The sequence below is a fragment of the Atractosteus spatula genome, chromosome 6 (assembly GCF_055471065.1).
Source record: "Atractosteus spatula isolate fAtrSpa1 chromosome 6, fAtrSpa1.hap1, whole genome shotgun sequence".
Lineage (NCBI taxonomy): Eukaryota > Metazoa > Chordata > Actinopteri > Semionotiformes > Lepisosteidae > Atractosteus > Atractosteus spatula.
This window is the reverse complement of record NC_142711.1, coordinates 46,234,283-46,257,487: the sequence shown is the minus strand read 5'-3', so window position 1 is coordinate 46,257,487 and position 23,205 is coordinate 46,234,283. Positions and strand designations below refer to the sequence as shown.

Here is a 23,205-nt window from a genome sequence, read left to right as displayed (position 1 = left end):
AACGTTTCGGCCGAAATGTTGTGTTCTCTTTCTTCTTTTTTTCAGCATGGAATAAACCTATTACTTGTTCCTTTGCAGCCTACGCATGCTGACCCAGCTACCCACCTGAACTATTATTCAATGCTACTTTCTAAAAATAAGTTCAAGAGTTTATAAGACAAAACCCTTAAAAGACATAGGATAACAAAATACAGTACTAGCTTTGAGTACAAACCATCTACTGAATTCTACTTGTCAGAAACGGCTTTTGGGGCAAGCTGAAAGATATTCTCTGTCCTCCAGTATCTCTTCTTGTGAAACTGATGTGAGCCCTTTGCACTTTTTGAGGAAGCAAGTGCCAGAAAGCATGTGTTCAGAGGTCTTGCTACTATGTTCCTTATTTACTTGTATTTATCTAGGAGGTTTTTATAGCAAGCCAAACGATCATTTAGAGATATCATTTGAAAATATTTTTACAAATTCAAAGATACATTCATATTGTAATATATTAAAGGCATCTAAAAATGAGTAACAGATACCATCAAATAATAAAATATATTTAAAGATCCATCCATTTTCTAACTTTTTCTTCCAATTCAGGGTCATGGGAGAGTTGTAATTATCTTGACAAGTATTGAGTGCAAGGCAGGATATACCCTGGACAAGACGCCAGTCCATCTCAGGGCCCAAAAGAGAAGAAAAGAAACACAATGTTTCGGCTGTGGAGCCTTAACCCCCAAAGAAGGCCCCACAGCCGAAATGTGTTTCTTTTCTTATCTTTTCAGCATGGAGTAAACCTTTACTTGTTCCTTTCGAGCCTACGCGTGCTGATGCAGCTACCTACTTGAACTACTCTGATAATTTGTTTTACTATAGGTTTAAGCTGAAGAACTCTCTTCTGAAGAACTATTCATGGAAACTGCAAATAAAGCAAGCAGAAAAAAGGGAAATGATTAACACTGATGTACAAAATGTCACCTGCGATAAAAAGGGGAATTTAAAAATCACCTTTAAATTTTTGAAGACTTAAAAAAGCTTTTCCATGACTTGTACAGCAGAGTTAATTGTATGCATCACCCAAGCTTCTCTCCCTGTCTGTGTGTCTGTATGGGAAAAGACAAATTCCTCATACAATAAATTGTATATGGCCAATAAAGTGATCTTATTCAATAGTTTAGGCCCACTTCCCACTTTAAAGTATGGTTTTAAAACCACCGCCTTTCCTTCCTTTCAGCAGAATCACCCAAAGAGACTGAAGTGATAGTGATAGTGATACTGATGGTGTCATTGTGTGACTCTGGCAACACATTTGACATTTCTTTACTTAAAACTTGTGAGCTAAAAAAAAAGATCAGTGAGGAAGGAGTTTTAAAACGTCTTAACTGTTGAACAGTGAGAGCTGACTCAGGTCTTCTATTGACTTCTCTCTGACTGCTCAAGGTCTTTCTGATTAAAAATAATCAAATGTTTTTGTAAGATGCACATCTTTTGATCTCTACTTTCATAGCAAGATGTTTGTGGTGTAAGTTGCACAGATCCTTTAGATGTAGGATTTTGTAAGTAGGAGGTAATTGCATAGATTAACATAACAATGGTGGGGCGGAGAGTCTGAAGACTCTGTGCACTTAATACCACACTTTGACTACTGAAAATACTGAACCCCTGAGTAGTTATTTGTTAGATAAGTGAAACAGAAAGAATTAGCTATTGCATAAGGTTATTGCTACATTGCTTACAGTTCATGTCACTATATTGTAGGTTAAGTACCTCTTTTCTTGTCAGTTGTAAATTTCCTGCATTGTGTTGCAGTGGTCCACAATACAAGATTGAAGAATATTTAAGGGATTTGTGCTGTCATTTCACTTGCTATAATTCTTGTTATAACTTAGAATGCTTCGTTCTGGCTGCACATGCAGATATGCAGCCAGAGTCTTTACATGGAAGAACTTCCATACTATAATCTGTTGAAAAAACAACAAGACTCCAATTAGAGGAGGATTGGCTGAGCTGCAAGTTTGTCTTTAATTTTAACACCTCAGATCTGAGTTATTTTGCAATGCAAAGTAGCTGGTTCTATCTTCCTCTGACAATCATGAGAAATGGTCAATAACAAACAACAACAAGAAAACAGCATGACGTTGTGCAGGTTCCCCACTACATTAAAATGTCGTGACATCCTACAGAAAAACTATGTGGGAAAAATATGTTTTGAACACAGCAGTTTACACTACAGTACAGGTTGTCTACAAACAACGGAACAGAAGGGCTGTCAGGTTCCCATATAGGTTTGTGCAGAAAACCCATTTTTCCATACTGTAACCAGCATGGCTGGTGCAATGGTTCAAAACACAAAGGTAATGTGGATTTTCAGCAAAACATTGCTTGGCTTATACAGAAATGTAATATTAGGCTATTTAAATTAGAATGATTGTAATGCCAAATTTGTATTTCAACCACACAATTCTTCCTCAAGAGCAGGTCATTTTACTGGATGTGAATCAACAAGAAAATCAAAAGATGCTCAGGCAGCCATTCTAGTTTCACAGACGCTTATTTCAATTTGTAATTGACGTGTCCCTAAAATGATACATACTACGTTTAGGGCTGTCCAGATTGTCCGAACAGTGCATGAAGAAAAGCAGCTCATATTCCAGAATATATTTCACAAAGGAAGTGATGACACAGTTTGGGTTTATAAAGTATCACTTCAATATACCGTATGAGGCACAGTTATGCCACATTTCGAATCACTCAGTTTAGTATTTCCCAAAGACAGTGGACGTTTGAAATTCCAGAATCACATTCAATACCATGGCTTTGCTCTCATTTGTGCATTATTAGGTATTGTAACTCAGTATATTGTAGCGTTTTCAAGTTCACACAGGACAAAGGATAAGTGGAGACAAGATAGCGGAACAAGCGGCTGCTTTTATTCTCCTATCGAAACCGCAAAATCAAACACAGGATGCACGCACACATAAGGAGACTGACGGAACATGTACACACGAGTGGTAACTTGTGGTTAGTGGTTAGGGTGGTAACTCGTTAACAGAAGACTATACACTTACAAAGTTACACGGAACACTTAAACTAATATAACACTATTTACATAAGCAGGGTCAGCTGCTGGTCATCGTGCTGACCCTCAGACTCCCCCTCGCCTACAACTCCCAGCCTGCTTCGCGGTACCATGAGTGCCTAGGTGCGCTTCCTCCTCACCACTGGGCGAAGGCGCTACAATATTATTTGCAAATGAACTTAAAGAGATCATAGATAGATACTTTATTGATCCCGTGAGGGAAATTGCAGTGCAACAGCAGCCTAACACAGACAACACAGCAACAGTGTAACGAATGATACAATAATAATAATACAATACATACAATACAATCAGTACAGTGAGAAGTGCACTAAGAAGAGTTACTCACAGTCCAGAACACACAAAGAACAAAACAGAACAGAACAGTACAAAGAAAAAAAGTCATATTGCACAATATAAATATAAATGTATTGCACAGGTCCCTGGCATATATTGCACAAAAACGGTTGTAAATGGAAAAAAAAAGAACAGATGTATCAGTTTACTGTTCAGTCCAGAAACAGGTCACTGTCAATGTTGCCTCTGCCCAGACGCAAGGTGGATGTGTTGTACAGCCTTATGGCAGAAGGTAAGAATGACCTCCTGTAGCACTCCTTGTTGCACCGTGGATGGATCAGTCTATTGCTGAATGTGCTCTTCATTTCTACAAGCATGTCATAGAGGGGATGGGAGACGTTGTCCATGATGGCCTCTAGTTTGGACACCATTCTCCTCTCAGCCACTACATCAAGGGGGTCCAGGCCAGACCCAATGACAGAGCTTGCTCTTCTGATGAGTTTGTTCAGCCTGTTAGAATCTAATCCCTGTGCTGTAATCCCAGAGCCCCAGCATACCACCGCATAGAAAATGACGCTCGCTACCACCAACTGATAGAACATATGTAGCATCTTACTACATACATTGAAGGAGCTGAGCCTCCTCAAGAAGTAAAGTCGGCTCTGATCTTTCTTGTAAATGACCTCGATGTTCTTAGACCCTTCCAGTCTATCATCGATGTGCACTCCAGGTACTGTACTTGTACGAGTCCACCATCTCCACACCACTCCCATGGATGTAGACAGGAGTAGGTTTGACCCTTCTCCTCTTGAAATCTACCACCAGTTCCTTTGTCTTTGTTACATTCAATTGCAGGTGGTTCTCCCCACACCACTCCACAAAACTGCTGACCAGTCCTCTGTACTCTTCCTCCTGCCCACCCTTGATACATCCCACAATTTCAGAGTCATCTGAGAACTTCTGCAGGTGGCACGACTTTGAGTTGTATTTAAAGTCTGAAGTATAGAGGGAGAAGAGGAACAGAGAAAGAACTGTCCCCTGAGGAGCCCCTGAGTTACTTACTACCTGTTCAGACACACAGTTCTGAAGTCCCACAGACTGTGGTCTGCCTATCAGATAGTCAGTGATCCATGAGATCATGGAGGCACTGACTTGCATCTCCTCCAGCTTCCTCCTTAGAAGTAAGGGCTGGATAGTATTGAAGGCACTGGAGAAGTCAAAAAACATAATCCTTACAGTGTTGCCAGCCTTATCCAGGTGTGAGTAGGCCCTTTGCAGCATGTAGATGATTGCATCCTCCACACCAACACTGGGCTGGTAGGCGAACTGTAGGGTGTCCAGTGATTAACTAACCAGGGGTCTCAGGTGGGATAAGACCAGCCTCTCCAGTGTCTTCATGACATGAGAAGTCAGCGCAACTGGTCTGTAGTCATTGAGGACAGAGGGGCACCCTTTCTTTGGTACCCGGGCCAGGCATGATGTCTTCCAGAGCACAGGGATTTTCTCCACATGTAGGCTCAGGTTGAACAGTCACTGGAGCACACCACTCAGCTGATCAGCACAAGCCCTCAGAACTCTGGGACAGACGTTATCTGGTCCTGTGGCCTTACCCTGGTGCAGCCTCTTCAGCTCCCTCTTCACCTGGTCAGCCGTGATGGTCAGCCTGGCCTGGGGGATGGTGTTCATAGCGCTGTCAGTGCTGCAGGTGTTAATGGCGGTGGTGTTGGAGAGTGGCAGCTGTGGGGGATGGGGGGGTGAGTAGCTGTTGGGGGTTGTAGCTGTAGGCGGCCATGATTGTGGGGGGATGGAGGAGGTGTTGGGCAGTTGCAGCTGTGAAAGCTTAGGGAGCGTGTGGCTGTGGGGGGATGGGTGTTGAGCCACAGAGGGCTCAACATGTTTAAGGTTGTGTGTTTGTCTTCTGGGTATACTTTGAAACTCTGCTAGAGCCAGTTTGAAATGTTCCTTCTTACACTTCAGTTACTTAATTTTTCAATGATGACCTTTTTTTTGTGGGCAGGGTAATAATACAACTAAACTCCAGAACACCTTAATAGATTAGTCCTTGCCATCATCGCTTCTAATTTTTTATTGCAATTAGTATGACTGCTCTCTTTCTGTTCAGTTTCCCAACCTGTCGTTATTACAGGCGACAGTCAGATTTAAAGAAAAATAATAAAGCAGACAACAGACACAACGTTAAAACAACTGCCGAAACCCGGGATCGAACCAGGGACCTTTAGATCTTCAGTCTAACGCTCTCCCAACTGAGCTATTTCGGCACTTGTAGTTCCTTATACACAATATTAAACAACTCGTTATTCTAATCATGTCACTAACTCAGAATTGCATAAAAGCAAAATGTGGATTACATTACAGTACATTGTCTCCGTATTTATTCATGTACTGGTAACGCACAGCCCTGTTCGACTCCCCATAGTTTGAAATCCGCTTTCTTATCCAGCGCGTATAAAGAAACGTGTTTCTCATGTCTCACACTACGACCCGTAGAAATGTGATGTCAGGCTCGTTACCGGGGTAGCCAGGAAACTCAAAGTGTGTTAAGTGCTGTGGGCAATTCGGAAGAATCTACTTTTTTTTTGTTTTTACGTCAAGAGTTCTATGTTAATGACATGAACACAATGCACAAAAAACCGCAAAGCATACCCGCTGCATTAGTAAAGTAACTACTTTCTACGCAGGTAAATCTCAGATTACACGTTGTTTATAACGGGCTTTACGTTTGGAACAAATGTGCTGAGGAAGATAACTTTCTGTATGTGCTTTGGCTTGGATAGAGTTTTCAGATCTCTGCTCTGATAAAATAAATAGAATCTACTTTAGTTACTGATATCCTCGAGGTTGTGAGTAACATTAAGGTTAAAAATGTTTGATACCTTTCGAATGCATGCTTCAAGCTGTGCGTTACTTAAGGGGCTACCTGAATGGACAGTACTATTATTACGATTTTGTGCTTTTTATTATTTTAAGAAATATACTTTTACATTTATGACTTCTTAAAGCTTAGTCAAGAAGTTTATATCCCGTGTTCGGAACGTTTGTTTTATAATGCAAAATGCATTCTAACAAACTCAGTTCAACCAAACCCATCAGTTAAACTTTGTATACGGTGTTGTTTTTTTTTGTTATGTTTTTGTGATACAAAGAGTTGCAAGGATAAATTGTAGATCGAGTTGTTTTCTTTACCAGCTGGTGTTTGTACTGAGTTAGTCTTTGATCAACAAAGGGCGGCGTGAGACATTCAGGGAACCTAACCATTTGAAACGGTATGGGATACCCCTGAAACAGTGCTTGTATAAGGCGGTAGTATTAAAGCAGACAAACTGGAGGCGATATTCAAAACACTCCAAACATTTGTTGTAAAAAACAGTAAAATATTATCACAGAGTTCTTGATGTAATTAAACAAACAGCTCCTCACAAATAATATAAGTTCCGACTTCCGTGCCCATTGGAGTAGTATTGTATAGAAGATGTAAACGTGTGTATCCCTGAAGCCAGTATTTCTAGTTGCTGATATCCTTGAAGTCAATATTTCTAATTGCTGCTCCTGTTTGTCTGTTAGTCATTTTGTATTTTGAGTCAGCAAGGATATCTAAAGTTTTTATTAAAGTATAACTCATCATTATGTAATTTATCCATGTGCTTTCTGACTGCTTTATCCACCTGAGGATCACAATTATGCTAAAGCTCATCATGGCAAGACAGGAAACACCCTGGACAGGATGCCAGTCCATTGCAGGGCACATGCAGACAGCCACACTCACACCAGAGCCGGTTTTCCCAGAAGGCAATTATCTTACCAGTATGTCTTTGGACTGGAGGAAACCCATGCAAACCCCAGCTTAGTGAAGCAGCAGATCTAACCACTGTGTCACAGTGCTGCCCACTGTGTTGTATAATCTGTAATGGAAAGTGGACGGAACTGAAACTAAGAAAAAATACAGCAATAAACCGAACACTAGGAACTGTGGCTGGGAATCTGTTTGACTGGGCAGCAGGCTCAGTACGATATGTAAAGCTAATTCAATTCGACTTTATTGTCATTATACTTACAGAGGTGCATAGTATAATGAAAAGTGTTTCTCATTAGTCACTCAGGTGCAGTATATAAATAGGACAGAAGATAAGACAATAGACTAACACAATACCAATAACAATCAAAACTGTGCAAAATCCGCAGAGAAAATATAACAGGACAAAAACAGTGCAAGGTACAGATGCTTCCCCTTCATTTTTTGCTGTTTTATACGTTTGTCCGAATGTCAGTGGGAGGCACTGAGCTCTTCTCTTTGGTGTGGGCAGCGCAGCCATGCAGGGGCACCGGCGGGCGGTGTAGCCCAGCCCCTGCCAGGATGGGCACGGCCTCTTCCCTGGTGAGCCCCGGCGAGGTGATCGAGGATGCGTACGCGGGCGAGGCGGGGGAGGCCTGCGAGATTCCCGTGGAGGTGAAACCCAAAGCCCGGCTCCTGCGCAGCTCCTTCCGCCGGGCTCCGCGGGTCATCGGGGCCAGCTTCAAGTCCACGGCCTCGGTGGACCTGGAGTTCGCTGCCGAGTACGAGAGGCTCAAGAAGGAGTACGAGATCTTCCGGGTCAGCAAGAACAACGAGATCAGCTCCATGCAGAAGAAGGAGGCCAAGCTTGACAAAGAGAACAAGCGCCTGCGAGCTGAATTACAGGTACTGGGACTCCTTGGCCTGGATGTGGTTTTAGAGATCTTTTTTAATTTGGGGAAACACTTCCAGCTACTGAAGCAGAAGTGTCGTTTATTAGCTTTTATCAATCTAGCCATTGTTAGATTTTTATTCCTCTTAATTCACTTTGCATTCTGGGCTTTGTTGTCTCCGCTATGTATATTGCCAAAGGGATGCTGCAGTGCAATAATGCATTTGAAACTGAGAACAGAAGGCTCTTCTCTACCCAAAGGGCTGTTAGAGTATAGAACGAGCTACTCAGCCATGCTGTCGAAGCCCATACCCTGATTTCTTTCAAGAAACGGCTGGGTCGGTTAGCTACTAACTGCCAAACTCCTTTTGGGACTAATGGCCTCCTTTCGTCTGTAGCCTTTCTTCTGATCTTAACTGGAAGATAAAAGGAAAATGTTGACATACCTTTGTATTTCTATACTTTACAGGACCTCCCATTGATTCTCATTCTGTTTTTATTGCTCTGCTCAAATGAAATTCCCAACATGGGGTTAAAGTAGACCTAAATCCAGTATTTTACTCAGTTTTTAGAGACAAAATATTAATATTTCATATTCTAAAATATATTCATATTTTAGAGACAATGCCATTTGGTTTATGTAAAAATCAATTTGCCTCTTTGTCAGAAATTTCTGAACTTGTCACGACATATTCTCAAATGTGGTACTCACAGACTCAGGTATACATGCACGCTCATACTTGTAGTATGGTGTATTTAAAATAGAAGTCAGCAACATATTATTAAACCACACTTCTGGTCCTCGCTAAAATTACAACAATTAAATTTACTGATTAGGTTCATAATGTATATGTGTTCGTTAGTCCAGTCTACTTTTTAATGGTTATTTTAGTTTGTGAGTTATTCAGTTCTTTTTGTCATATGCACAAGTGCAGTGAAATGCTTATTTGCATGTATGCTCCAATACAAAGACATTAAAGGAATCACCTAAAACATAAACACAGAACAGCAACAGCAACAACAACAACAAGTTAAATAACAGACATCTTAAAAAAAAATGTCAGAGAAACAGTGTGAGGAAAAAAAAAACATCAGTGTGAGCCAGTGGTAGGGGTAGAGTTCAGTAATCTGACAGTTTGTGGAAAGAAACTGTCTCTGAATCTGGACATTCATGCCTTTATGCTCCTATAACACTTACCAGAGGGAAGGGGGGAGAAAAGTGAGAAACCAGGATGATTGTTGTCCAGCAAGCTGCTGCCAAACCACACTGTAATACCACACATGAGCACATTCTCAGTAGTGCACCTGTAAAATGTGGATAGGACAGTTGAAGATAGACCAATTTTTTCAGCTGTCTGAGGAAGTAAAGGCACTGTTGTGCCTTCTTTGTAGCTCCAGTTACATGCTGGGACCACGTTAAATCATTAGTAATGAAGGTACCCAAGAACTTGAAGCTGCTAACCATCTCTACAGCCACTCCGTTGAGGTATATAGGGGTGTGGTCCCCACCCTGCTTTCTAAAATCCATGACCAGCTCTTTGGTTTTACTGACATTGAAGGAGAGATAATTGTCAAGGCACTACTCCACCAGGCTCCTGACCTCATCCCTGTAGGATGTCATCTGTCTCATCTTTACTGGTGATTTGGCCAATGATGGTAGTGTCATCAGCGTATTTGTTGATGGAATTGGAGCTGTGTCTGGCCACACAATTGTGGGTAAACGAGATCAGCAGGGGGGCTACGCACACAGCCCTGAGGGACACCTATATTGATGGTCAGCATGGAAGAAAGCTTTCCATCAACCCTCACAGTCTGTGGTCTGCCAGTTAGGAAATTCAGAATCCAGCTGCATAGAGGTGCTGATGCCCAGGTCGTTAAGGTTCCTGACTGGTCTGGATGGAACTATAGTGTTAAATGTGGAGCTGTAATCAATGAATTGCGTTCTGACGTCTTTATCATCCAAATGAGCCATGAAAGTGTAAAGAGCTAGGAAAATAGCGTCGTCAGTGGACCTGTTACGCCAGTATGCAAACTGCAGGGTTTCTAAGCACTCAGGTACCACTGTGTTAATGTGCCTCATGACCAGCCTTTCAAAGCATTTCATTACGGTGGATGGAGCACTACCACCGGTCTGTAATCATTAAAACAGTATTTTTCTTTGGCACTGGTATAATGGTAGTTTTCTTAAAAAAATGTGGCCAACTGGTCTGCACAGGACTTAAGGACCCGTCTAGTAACGCTGTCCGGGCTGGTCGCCTTCTGTATGTTCACCCGACTGAAAGTTGATCTGACTTTGGCCTCCGTGACAGACATGGCCGTATTATCAGCGGCTGGGAATACTGGCACCGGCGGTTCTGTGATTCCGTTCTCTCTTCTCTTATGTTCCATTCTAGATAAATAATACTGTTAAAGAATATAATCTGTCTTTAGCATGTGTCAAACTGTAGCTGAGAACTTGTACAGAATGCAGAATTGCTCCTTTTTCCTAAATCTGTCTTTTGGTAGTATTAGTGATTCACATTAACTTTAAGCAGCAAGAGCTCAGTTAGGCCACAGGGTACAAAAGTATTCTTTATTTTACAAACTTTCGTGTTCCAACATAATCATCGTTCTCAATTAATAATAACAATTGTTTGCACTTTTATAGAATTTTTCAGTCTTATGGATCCCAAAATTCTTCACAGACAGGAGGGGACTGACTTTATCCATCTATTTTGTAATCACTTTGTCCAATAGAGGGCTGCAGGGGCATCAGAGCCTATACTGTCAAGCTACAGGTGCAAGGCAGGATACGTCCTGGAAGGGACACCAGTCAGGTGCAGGACACACACACACAAACACATGCGCACACCAAAGACAATCTTCCTAGAAGCCAATTAACCTACCGGTATGTCTTTACATTGTGGGAGGAAATCACAGCACCCAGTGGAAACCCATGCCACCATGGAGAGAACATACAAACTCCACACAGGTAGCAACCCAGGAATGGAGCCCACAGCCCCTGTGCTAGAGGCAGCGAAGCTAGCAACAGCACTACTCTGCTGCCCAGGACCTACCTCATCCGCATCTGAATTGTGGCAGCTGAATCATGTTTGGCAGCCAAAATGCGTGAGCAAACCCACTACAGAGCGGATCAGATGGAGAAGTGAGAATTTACTTCTCAAGCTGGATTAATGGGCCAGATTGTATAGGCAGAAAGTGGATGTTAGCCAGGACACTTTATGGAAAATGTCTTGGGATCTTTCAATGACCAAGTAGTCAGGACCTTCTTTTTAACATCTCGTCCAAAGGGTGTTCCTTGTCATCAAGATGGGGTATAGATTTAAAAATTTTGGCCCATGGGGAAGACTTGCAACTTCTGATCCCCTTGACCGCTTTTTTCCTTGTGGTCTCTTACTATCTCCCATGCCATCTTTCATTATTTTAGATTCTACACTGGAGTCTTTATGAAAGTGATTTAACACCGTTAGAATGGGTTTCTGTATTCTCGTGTTTGTTTCCACTCTAGTGTTTAGATATTTCCGCCATTTTTCTCTTGTGAGAGGTAAGGCAAGGCATGTGCACCATTTGTTTGAATATGTGAGGGTCAGCCAGAAGGTTTTGCCCCTCATATATTCTTACACAAAAAGAATGATGTTGAAAGATTTAATGTGTCTACTTCTTGTTTCTGAGGTCTAAAACTCTGAAAACAATTAGTCTTTAAATCCATTTTCACGGCAAAATAAGGGTTGGGCGTTACTTTCTTGGCAACTCTTGTGAAGTACGTTTGCACTAATGTGTGTGATAATAGAGTGTTCTCTCCTTGATAGGCCCTACAGAAGACCTACCAGAAGATACTGAGAGAGAAAGAAAGTGCCCTGGAGGCCAAGTATCAGGCAATGGAAAGAGCTGCTACCTTTGAACACGACAGAGACAAAGTCAAGCGCCAGTTTAAAGTGAGGGGAGCCTTTGATTTATTTGTGTGGCATTTGATATGCTGTGTTGTATGGTGATCTCAGCAAAACCAATATTTTTGAATATGCATACATTTTCGTTAGTGGAAAAAGCTACCAGCCAAACCTTTCATTTTCCCAAAACCCATTTGAGGCGCTATCTTAAGGCTTTTACCTAAAAGAAAATTCATAGACCAATGAGGACTAAAATAGGAAAGCAATTGTCTCTGTGAAGAAAAAAAGTAAATATTTCTGAACTACTTATTGTATTTTTTATTCCTAAATAATAATTAAGAATTTTTTTTATCTGCAGTAATGTAGGAATGACCTCTTTTATTTCCTAAATATTTTTAAATGTACAAGCCATGTCTAAGGACTATCCAAAGGAATTATTGTATGTAAATAATTGCACTTATATTTGGTCTCACAATATGTCAGTTTTGGAAATGATCGTGTTCTGGTTTGCAGTTTTGAAGGATAAATATGTAAATGTCTGCTCAGAGATCTGAAGTAAAGTGTGTTGCTACTGTGAGATGCACTGTCAAAGACTATTGATACTTCCTGGTACAGTGGAAACATCATGTTGCTTTTTTCGACATTCTTGTGCTCAGACGTTTTTAAATTTCACAGTACACTATGACTTTTACTTTCACGGGATGTATTTCTGTTCCCCTTCTTGGAGAAGTCTGGTTATATGTAGGTAATTCCATTGATTCTGGTGTAGAGTAAAAAAAAATCCTTAACAGAGAAACATACTTCCACATAAATAGAAGCGATCTTCAGATTCTCCAAAAAACAGTGCTGGGAATTCAGTTATCTAACCAAAAACTTTAAACACCATGAACAATATGGTCTCAGCAGTAATTAAAGCACCTTTATCCATCCATTCATTTTCTAACTGCGTCTTGCAATTCAGAGTCGCGGGGGAGCCCGAGCCTATCCAGGCAAGCAAGATGGGGTACACTCTTGCACTTTAACCTCACGTAAAATATTATTTATTATTTTTATTATTAGTAGTATGTTCCTTTCATGTTTCAGTTTATTCGAGTATGTTTTTGCTGATAAGATTCACAGTCACTGTCCACCCTTCCACATTTCAAACTGTATTCCTTAGTGCTGACAGTCGCTTGTTGTTCTGTCTTGAGATCTTCCGGGAGACAAAGGAAAAGGAAATTCAGGACCTGCTCAGGGCCAAGAGGGACCTGGAGGCCAAACTACAGCGCCTGCAGGCCCAGGGGATCCAGGTGTATGATGACGCGGTCGACTCTGACTCAGACGACAACCGCACAGACGTCACTGGTAAGACAAGTCGCCCGCAGATGATGGGGTTGTGCAGGTCTTGCACATTTTTTATATTTTATTGTTATAAAACTTCAAGCTGTGCTTCTCTGTACATTTTGTGAGCCATATTTCAAAAAAATATTTTGTACATTGTTTAAATACTACTTTCAATTAAAGCATTTCAGACTTAGCCCTCTTATAAACCCTCCATACGGAGACAGAGGAATACCTAATTATTACTGAACTACCTCTCTAGAAGTGAGTTCAAAGTTAAGAATTTAAAAAAGGCTGGCCTGTTAGTTAGTAGTTAATTGATCTAGGGATCTCAACCAGCTATTTCTTGAGGGAAGCTTCAAGGTAGTTGGCTCTGTACTCCCAATGTTTTGTGTACAAAAGTACCTCCTGTTCTCAGTTTTAAGTGTCTTTCTATCTGTCTCTTGTGGTGTCTCTTTCACAAGTAATGGTTGTGCCTAGTATTTCAACAATTTATGGTTTGTATGGCTGGTCTGAAGCATGTTTAAATCAGGTCTGGCATATTTGAAACCCCTGGTGTAGAAGATGTAAATTATTTGTCAACATAAACTTGAAAATCTTTTTTGTAAGTAGACTCTTCTATCACTGTACTTCCTATTTTCTGTTTATAATTTGTTTTTACTACCTGCATTTTTTTAGTTTCATTTGCGGCTTTAACAGTGCAATATACTGTGTGATTTTTGTATTATATGTGCTTCAAGCAGAAACTATTTACACTCGTTGCCGCTCATTCTCCACTTATTCCATGTCTATGATAGACCATTTTACTTTTCTTAAGGCTCTGTTTCAATTCCTTCCAAGTCTGCATTCCTGAAATTGTGACAGTATTTTATCCACTAATGTTACACTCTCCCTTGCTTTCGGTTAACCATGATTCTGTGATTCCAGTAACATCATAATTGCTTACTAATGTGGTAGCTTCCAGCTAATTTAATTTGTCTCTAATACTGCTAACATTAGGTTTAAGCATGAAAGAATTACATTGATAATAAAATATTACTATAATAATTCGATTTTAAGATCATATGAGACTTTTTTTATTATTGAGTTTTTAAATATCTAATGTGATCTATTATGTCTCTATCACTATATCCTTTCAACTACAGAAGACTGTGCTCAGGAAAGAGAGTTACTAATAGCTTAAATCAGGCTGTATTATTGTTAAGGGGTATTGTTTTTATAGTGAGGAGGGAGATGACAGGAAGTTGAATAATGGGGAAGTAAAATGAGATGTACAGTAACACCAGTAAAGATGTCTCTAGTGAGATTATTCTAATTAATACCCATTGTGCTGAAGAGAGGCTTCAGACATTCTGTGCTGACTCTTGTTCTGTTAATATATTACGCACAAATGGCATACCTCCCAGTGCATTGGAGTTGTCACATCATCAGTTGCTTTGCATATGTCTTTTAGCTGCAGGAACTCAGTGCGAGTACTGGAGTGGGGGTGTGCTGGGGAGTGAGCCCTCTATGGGTAGTATGATGCAACTGCAGACGTTCAGAGGCCCCGAGTTTGCCCACAGCCTAATTGATGTGGAAGGCCCTTTCGCTAATGTAAACAGAGGTAAGATCTGCACACCCTTATATGAATGTTAAATTTTATTGTTAATCATTTATCATTGTTAATTTGAAGTAGTCACAGAACATTTCTTTTCTGTTTTATGCTCTAGTACACATTCAATTCACACGATCCTCCTTTATGTCACTGGTGCTGCCCTGCAGTCTGTAGTTGCACTTCACCATTTTATCAATGCCTTGTTTTACTTGTGTGTTTCAGATGACTGGGATGTGGCTGTGGCCAGTCTGCTGCAAGTGTCTCCTCGTGTTTCCCAGTCTCTCTGGAGTAACACTGTGCGTTGTTACCTTATTCATACCCCCGAAACTCAAGCTGATATGGATACCTTTCTCAAGGTAATATTTTTACAAAGACTGTACACATTAAAAAAAAAACAACAACTTTTATCACAACACAGGTCTCACATAAAAATCAGGTTAGATCTTTTCTGATGTAGTTACCTTGTATATCCCACAAGTTTATGTGGTGATTAAATCAATACTGTCTAATAAGTCCCCTGGTCTGGAAGGATACCCAGTGGATTAGTAAAAGCAATTCTTGCTTGAACCAATGTCTTTATTTATGCCTGTTGTCCAAAGGTTGAGGTATGAGAATATTCTTTTTGAGACATGAATGCTGCTTCTATCTGTTTTCATTCAATGAAAACATAATTACTGAATAAAATAAAATTCAATTCAAATACAATTACTGAGTAAAATCAATAAAAGTCAGTTATTGACTCTTATAGACTTACAATAACTGCAGTCTTCTTGCCTTGCCTTGCCTTTTTCTGTGAAAAAAAAACATTTGACAAGATGGAGTGAATGTTTCTGTGTCTTCTTTTATTGAAATTTAATCTGGGCTCTAATTGTTGTTAAAATGATATATTCTGTATCTGAGACACTGGCGTCTCCAAATATCTAGCCTCTTTGTGTAACTGTTTACTAAGGTAATTAGGAAAATGACCAAAAATTCTGATATTCTGGTGAGGTACACAACATTTTAGATATGTACAGATGACAGTCTTCTGTACTGGACTTGTACAGGTAATGCAGCTGTACTCAGCTGGAGAAGTGGTCTGGGGCTGAAGACTGCATTCAAGTGCAGGTGTAAGCAGACTGTTGAAGGCATGCAGGCAGACAGAAACACAATCCAGTGTCAAAACCAGGAACTGGCTGGGCTCAAATCCAGGAAGACATGGGAGTAGAGTGCCAAAGGGAAACTCAAAACTGAAGCTGAAAAAGCAAACCAGGGTCAAAGACAGGAAAAAAAGAGTTCAGGGAACAAAGCAAACACAGTCGAGACACGGAAATATAAGTAACTTGGGAATGCTAAGACTTGTACCCAAATACTAAGACTAAGCGCTGGAGAGAGCAGAGATGAGTCTTAAATAGTAGAGGAAATTTAAGTCGAACAGGTGGCTCTGATTGTCAGCCGTAGCACATTGTCATGGTAACGAGCTGATAAACTGGAGTAAAGCTGTTGGTAGTGCTTCTGGTCTGATTGCTGGTTCTGGTTATAAATTTAATTTAGTTAAGAACACTGTCTCGTAAAATGCAATACTCAGTAGTTGAGGAGAGATTTCAAATATCTGGCCTTATTTGGTACCCTAAGCTTTCCTAAGTTGTTGAATGCAAATGATCCACTTTTAGTTGATATAATTCAGCAAGACTACTGGTGTAGCCTTCCAGTCACATTTTCTAGCTGAATAAATACAGTTAGGCTAACTGCCTAACTTCATATTCAGCTATTTATTTACATGCTTCTGTTACTTATGCCATTCTTTTTTTAATAGGCTGAATTGCTTCATTTTAAAATTAATTTAATTAAAAACAAAATGAACTGGTTAATTCAGGTCTCAGTCTGCTTGTTCAAAACCCATGTCTTTAAAAGGCTTATGTCCGCTGACGTGCGTTATACTGGGCTTGTGGGTATGTGTTTTACATATTAGCTCATAACCATGGAAGCTCATGTTTTTTTTGCTTTTGGTCTGGCACAGAGGATCATATTAAAGTTAAACATTGCCATTTTCTTCTGTTTACCTTAGTGTTATATATGTATAGTGCCCTCCAAATTTATGCATACCCTGATAAAATGGGTTTCCATTAGACAACTAGCATCTTGAGTCAGAATCACAAATGTATGATGTGCATACTGTATGCAGGATCTGAACTTTACTCAGTTGGTGTGGTCGGTTCTTGTGCTATTTGTTCAGTAACCGTGAATGTAAAATACAAAAAAAAATTGGAGCGTTATTCACATAATGTTGCAGATCATCATTGCGGAAATGATGGAACAGATAATAAAATAGATACTAAAGAAACACATAAGTGTAGTGTATATGTTTTATAGTACTATACTTTGCCGTGACTGACTGCTACTCTCAGTGTTGAAACAGAGTGATTTTTATAAACTGACACTCACATGCCATTTTATCAGAATTACTATCGCAGACTGCAGACGCTGTGTGAAGGACGGGGTCACTTCTACCTGAACGTCAGTTTTCCTGAAGACAGTGCCACTCGTTACACTGCGGAGCGGAGGGAAGAGATTGAGAAAAGCTCCCTGTGTGTAGTGTTCCTGAAATCCTCTGTGACAAAGTAAGTATTTTCTATTTAGCTGTTAGAAGGCTGCATATACGTTTTTAGTAACTCTTCCTTTTTCATGCTGTTTGTTTGTTTTGTTGCCAGGAAAGGCAGGACAAATTTGAAATGAGTCTCAGTATAAATCATTACAATTAAACCATCAATATCTCAATCAAAGTTTATTGATCTAATGCACAACAATACTACAATAGCAGTAGTTGCTGGCAATGAAATTTCTTTTCTACGAGCACACCGGGGGGTGGGGATGGGGGATACAATTCACAAAATGAAGGTTACAAAATCAGGTTACATAATAGATAGTAGTGCAAAAGAAATTGAATAAAATAAACTCCGACAAAACTTAATATAAATAGAACTGCTATCTGGACTGTACAGTCAAAAAAGCTTTGGAAATGAGCACATTTGCTGGCAGATCCATACCAGAGCTCCTGTATAATAGATTATTTTTTATTTTTATCACATCAGAAAATGGATTTATTTTCTCCTTGTTTCTTAAGCATTAGCTACAAACATGCAAGTTTTTTTCTTACAGAAAACTTAAATTCCCCTTTTTTTCAGCACCTTGATTGAAGACACCGAGGAAGCCTTTCTGAAGAACACCGAAATGCGGCCTCTGCTCGTTTACCTCAGAAATGTAGAAAACCAGCCTCTTTCAGGACCAGTGGGAGAAATCATGGAAAAAATCACTGCAGCAGGCAACACTGACAAAGTGAAGGTTAGGACCACCTTTCCAAAAGCCTGTAAACCTTTAGTAATTTTTTTTATCACAGAATACACCTGATAAAAAAAAAAAAAACTTGACATCCCTGCCCTTAGTCTCTAGGCATTTCATGCAAATTAAAGATTCTGAACAGTATTTTGAAGTTAGGTTATATACCAATAAATTATAAGTATAAAAATAAGTGATTAAAAAAATATTGATATGGATAACACGGGGAAGACTGATGTGCAGAAACGTTTAAATTGATTGATGTCAGTAATAAGGTACAGAAATCAACCTCATTGTTCTTATTCAGTTCCAAAGTCAGTAAACTTTTCAGTTTTACAGATGATACAAGAAGAGGTACAGAGAGTCTAGAATGAATATTGTAGAAGAAACAAGAAAATACAGAAAGACTGGGCTGACACTGTACAATAAAATTAGAAAATGAAATAGGTAATTTTAGAAAAGTAAAAAGTAACCACATAGGTGCTAAGAATATTCTTTATAAGCATTCCTTATCAAATAAACAGTAATCTTGGAATGGGTTTTAAGAGTTTATATTGACATGACATTGTGCTCCTGTCATTAATGTGGTAATGTGACAAAAGATCAACAAATTTAAGGCATTTATTGAAAAGTATTGAATTTAAGTCCATAGAAATTTGTGGTAATATTAGGTTTATACAAGGCCCTGGTAAGATCTCTTTTAAAATGTTACAGTATATACAGTTGTACAATATGTAATTCTGATTACTTGGTTGGTTGCAAAAAGACATTGCTGCATCAATGACAGTTGAAAATGCATAAGGTCAATATAAATGTTTAGAAAAGTGAAACTTTCTAAATCTCCTTTCCAAGTAGCAAAGACTACGTCTATTAAAATTAAGTATATGATATCTGTGCTTTCATTTCAGGTTATTAATCACAGTGGTGACACAGAAGAAGGGGCCTATGAAGTTTATACTGTCCTGGAAAAACTCATTAAACAGGTATAACAGGGGAAACCGTAGTAGCCATTGTCATTTTAAGCGCAGTTTCTTTTTTAAGAGACAAGAAATTGATTGCCAGATTTACAGGTCTTTTTCCATTGGCTATGAGGCTCATGTCTGCTTCGGTCACAAGGGAAATCATATCACCAGGTAGTGGCAACATGCTCCTCTACTGAAAGTGAAATTATTTGTCAGTCTTTCAGAGGAGAACTGGGAATAAATGTGAGGTGAAGTCCATGGAGTGCTGTTGATTTTCTTCTTTCATCAACATGAAAGTAATAAATATTACATGAAGCAGACAAAGGATAAAATTGGGTAGAATTCATTAACTTAAAATAGGAGATTTCAACCCTGGTTTTGAAGAGCCTAAGCCATCAGTTTTTATAGGTTGCAGTAATTCACCCAATTCTAAAGAAGGTACACTAAGTTAGGGCAGCACAGTGGTGCAGTGGTTAGTATTGCTGCCTCACACTGCTGGAACCCTGTGTTCAGTTCTGACCTGGGGTGCTATCTGGTGTGTGCTTTGTGTTTCTCGTTTCTTCCCACAGTCTGCTAACCTGTGTGTGTCTGTGTGTTTTCTGTGTTGGACTGGCTCCGGCTGTGACCATCTATTAAAAAAGTAGTGAGACAATAGACAGATTAAACTGCTTAATTTAACAAATCACTTGTTTACCTGTCGCAGTTAAATGAATCTAAGTCTTTAGAAATGGGTGATTTAATGGTTATCGACAGTATAAGACCTCTGTTGGATAGGGATTATTCCAGAATTAGGGTTGTAAACCCCTGATTTATAAATGCACCTAAATACATTTTTAATTTCAGGGAGATGTTTGGGCATTTGTTTTAAAATAGTGACTCAAACCAAATGCTTGACTACATTTTAAATTTTAATTTCAGATCACAATTTAAACGGTTATAATTTCATGGATAGTAAAGATGTTGTAAGCTTTTCTTCTGTCCAGCAAATTGATGTTCTTGTGTTTCATTGCAGATCATGCTGACCCATTCAGAAGAGATTTATATATTTTATAATATGCTTAGTTGCCAAGATATTTAACAAAAAATATAAAGTAATTTTCCGTGCGTCTTCAACTTCCAAATTTGGAATCATCAGTATTTTTATACCCATGTAATTTGGAATTGCCAGTTGTGTCATGGGTCAGGTTTACAGCTGCAGCTTCTATGCCATTGCAGGGAGAATGCGACACATAAATACGCTCCACCAACATGTTCAAGAGTCATTTGTAATGTGACAAGTTCCAAGCTCCACAGTGCCTTAGACAAGAATTGCTGTGAGCTGAAGCAGTGGCAGCAGCAGGCTGGCAGTCACTGGTGTCACTGCAAGCTGGCAGGTGCCTGACAAGTCATAGGAGTCACTTTCATTGAAAAGCAGAAGGAGCTCCAGGCGACTAATCCCATCACTTGACCTGTGGCACTTGGTCAATTGTCTGCCACTGCTTGGGGACTTGTGGGCTCAGCTGACTAGTGACCTTGCCCCAACTCAATGTAACAATATTAGGTCCACAAGTACCTTTACTGGGTGAACCACCTGGAAACCCCCAATATCCCACACTGACATTTTAAAACCTGCAGCATTTAAAAAGATCAAGCAGTTCAATTAAGGGGTTAAGTAGTCTTTGCAGTGAAAGGTTCTTTTGGATCAAAAACCAGAAGGTGTGGGTCATCACAGAAAGAAGAGAAACACTGTAAAAGAAGAAAACTGCCTAGTACTGCTGAGAAATGTGACAAATGTGATATGTGGACACATGTTATGTACAGTATTCACACAATACAAACCCTAATTCTCTTTTCAGAAATAGATTATTCTCCCTTATATCCCATATGTAAGAACCAAAAGAACTAAGAACATATTTCAACAAGATGTGAGAATGTATCTCAGTACCAGCCTCAGTTGGTAGAAGGGCTGTTAGATATTGTCTTCCAAAACATCCTATCATCCATTAAAACAACACAGATTGGAGTTCAGAACAAAGTCTACATTGTGCCATCATCACAGTTGAAATTTGTCAGTAGTTTCCTTCTAATTATATTTTTATGGATTTACTCTTATCCTCCCACGACCACTCACTGGATTCACGAGCTGATGCCTGTTCCAGAGTTTGTGTTCCCATGTCATGTTGTAGCTCTACCTGTGTTAAATAGGGTTGTATATACAGTAACATTCTTATACTTATCTTTACATTCTGCTCAGGAGTTATTGGGATATGAAAGTGTTGATTCGGAAAACAGGGAAGACCACGAGGAAGATTTTGGAGACGTCCTGTGGGACATGCACGACGAGCAGGAGCAAACTGAAGCCTTTCAGCAAGCCTCCAGGTCCACCTGCCAGCTGGGCTTTCAGAAGGTATTTCTGTCGAATTCATGGGCGTTTGTAATTTCACTAAAAACATAAATAACAAAATCGGTTTATGTTTTTTGCAATTAAAAGCATATTGTGCAGTCTCAATGAACTGTTGTGGGCGAGTTAGGGTCTGCGCTGTGCTCATCTAAGCAGGGCTGAGATGTTATGTTCCTGGGGCAATTGTGCTGCGCAATTGTTTGACCAGAGTGAGAGTGTGGTTGCAATGTTGTGTTTGCAGTGCACAGTTGATGAGCCTATCCTGGGGCTCATCAATGACCATACAACCAGGAATCAGTGAGACTATCTCTAACCACTGTAGAGTTACAGTATGGAGAGACTATACAGGGGAGAATATTGAACTATAAGCAGGTGTCCCTGACTCTGAACCTTTGGCCAGGAGTCCAGTGGGTGTTTTCCGGCTCATGACATCCTGGGGTTGTAGTGTCCCTAATGGGGTTTTTAAAATAGGCAGGTCTCAGGAAAACAGACACAAAATGTAGCTGTACAGCACAAACAATTGCTCTTTTATTTATATAATGCAGGGAAAATAGAGCACAAACCAAAAACAGAATCTTTTCCTTAGCTTTATGGCTGTCTCTCCTGTACCTACAGTACCAAGCTTCGACCAGTCACGACTGGTTTAAAATAATATGATTAGATTATTTCATGTGTCTTACCTTTTATTTCAATGTTTTGTTAGGTATGGGTACTCCTTGTATTCCTTTGCATCATGCTTCATTTGTTTGGTGTGTGAATGTATAGAAATATACTTTTTGCTCAGTGAATTATTTGTGGTACTAAAGCCTGCTTTCACAATTATCAGTTAATGTCTTTAAGGTTACCTTCAATAAAAAATATTAAAAACATTTACTGTACATATCAGATGGCCCATTTTATTTCACGTTCCTTTGACAGTATTTCAGAATTTCACAGTCCATTGCTTAATGAATTACCACTCATTTTTCTGTGGGTGACTGCATCATAATTTTCCTAAAGGTTCATTCTTTTACTTCTTGATGAAAGTTGTGTAGAATAACTATTTAACAAAACAGTTCATGAAATGAAAAACATATTAAAAATGATAAATATTAGCATTATATTCAAGGACAAGAGGGCATTGTGTCAGAATAAGATATACTTGAAAGCTATTCCTGGAGATTGTAAGTTAATTGGTTTAGAAATGAAACTATATGCTTATTTTGATTCCATTGGTGCAACTGAGATGCATTTGGATATTCATGAATTCAAAAGCAATCAAAGCTATACTCCAAAATGTGAAGCAAATGGCATTGAGTATATTCTTTCTTGAGGACCAGATGTCTGCAGCCACAATAGACAGATCCTCTTATATGAAAATTCAAAAAGAGCTGCTATTCTGTGGTCCTAATTAAGTCTTAATAGGGCCAATATAACCGTACCATTCTGTATTGGTTTTGGTATTGGTATTAAGCTTTAAAGACATTTAGGAAATATGTGTGTGAGCCTTGAGAAATGGAACTGGGATGATTTTAGGTTTTTCTTTCTTTTTTTCTGGGACAATTTTTAGTGTTCCCTGGGCATTTCAACAATTTGCATTTCTTACATTGTGGTCTCTCCTAGTACATTGAGCGACTGAATGACATGGTTGCTGCCCCTCCACCCATCCCACCTCTTCTGGTGTCTGGGGGACCTGGATCAGGCAAATCTCTTCTCTTATCCAAATGGTGA

The 23,205-nt window shown here is 39.5% G+C and overlaps 1 protein-coding gene and 1 non-coding gene across 2 annotated transcripts in view; one reads left to right on the top strand and one right to left on the bottom strand.

The window, feature by feature from the left end:
- Positions 1-5,561: 5,561 nt before the first annotated feature.
- trnaf-gaa (transfer RNA phenylalanine (anticodon GAA)) lies at positions 5,562-5,634 on the bottom strand. The gene has a single exon. It is a non-coding gene; the product is annotated as a tRNA-Phe (tRNA).
- A 227-nt stretch (positions 5,635-5,861) lies between these two features.
- Positions 5,862-23,205, top strand: part of nphp3 (nephronophthisis 3) — a 46,369-nt gene continuing 29,025 nt past the window's right edge. Inside the window, exons 1-11 of the mRNA XM_088918825.1 lie at positions 5,862-6,054; positions 7,678-8,051; positions 11,847-11,972; positions 13,115-13,268; positions 14,698-14,847; positions 15,061-15,194; positions 17,278-17,438; positions 18,003-18,159; positions 19,062-19,136; positions 21,349-21,501; positions 23,098-23,201. Coding sequence (XP_088774951.1) covers positions 7,728-8,051; positions 11,847-11,972; positions 13,115-13,268; positions 14,698-14,847; positions 15,061-15,194; positions 17,278-17,438; positions 18,003-18,159; positions 19,062-19,136; positions 21,349-21,501; positions 23,098-23,201 — 1,538 coding nt within the window. The 5' untranslated portion in view covers positions 5,862-6,054; positions 7,678-7,727. The remainder of the gene's footprint in view (positions 6,055-7,677; positions 8,052-11,846; positions 11,973-13,114; positions 13,269-14,697; positions 14,848-15,060; positions 15,195-17,277; positions 17,439-18,002; positions 18,160-19,061; positions 19,137-21,348; positions 21,502-23,097; positions 23,202-23,205) is intronic.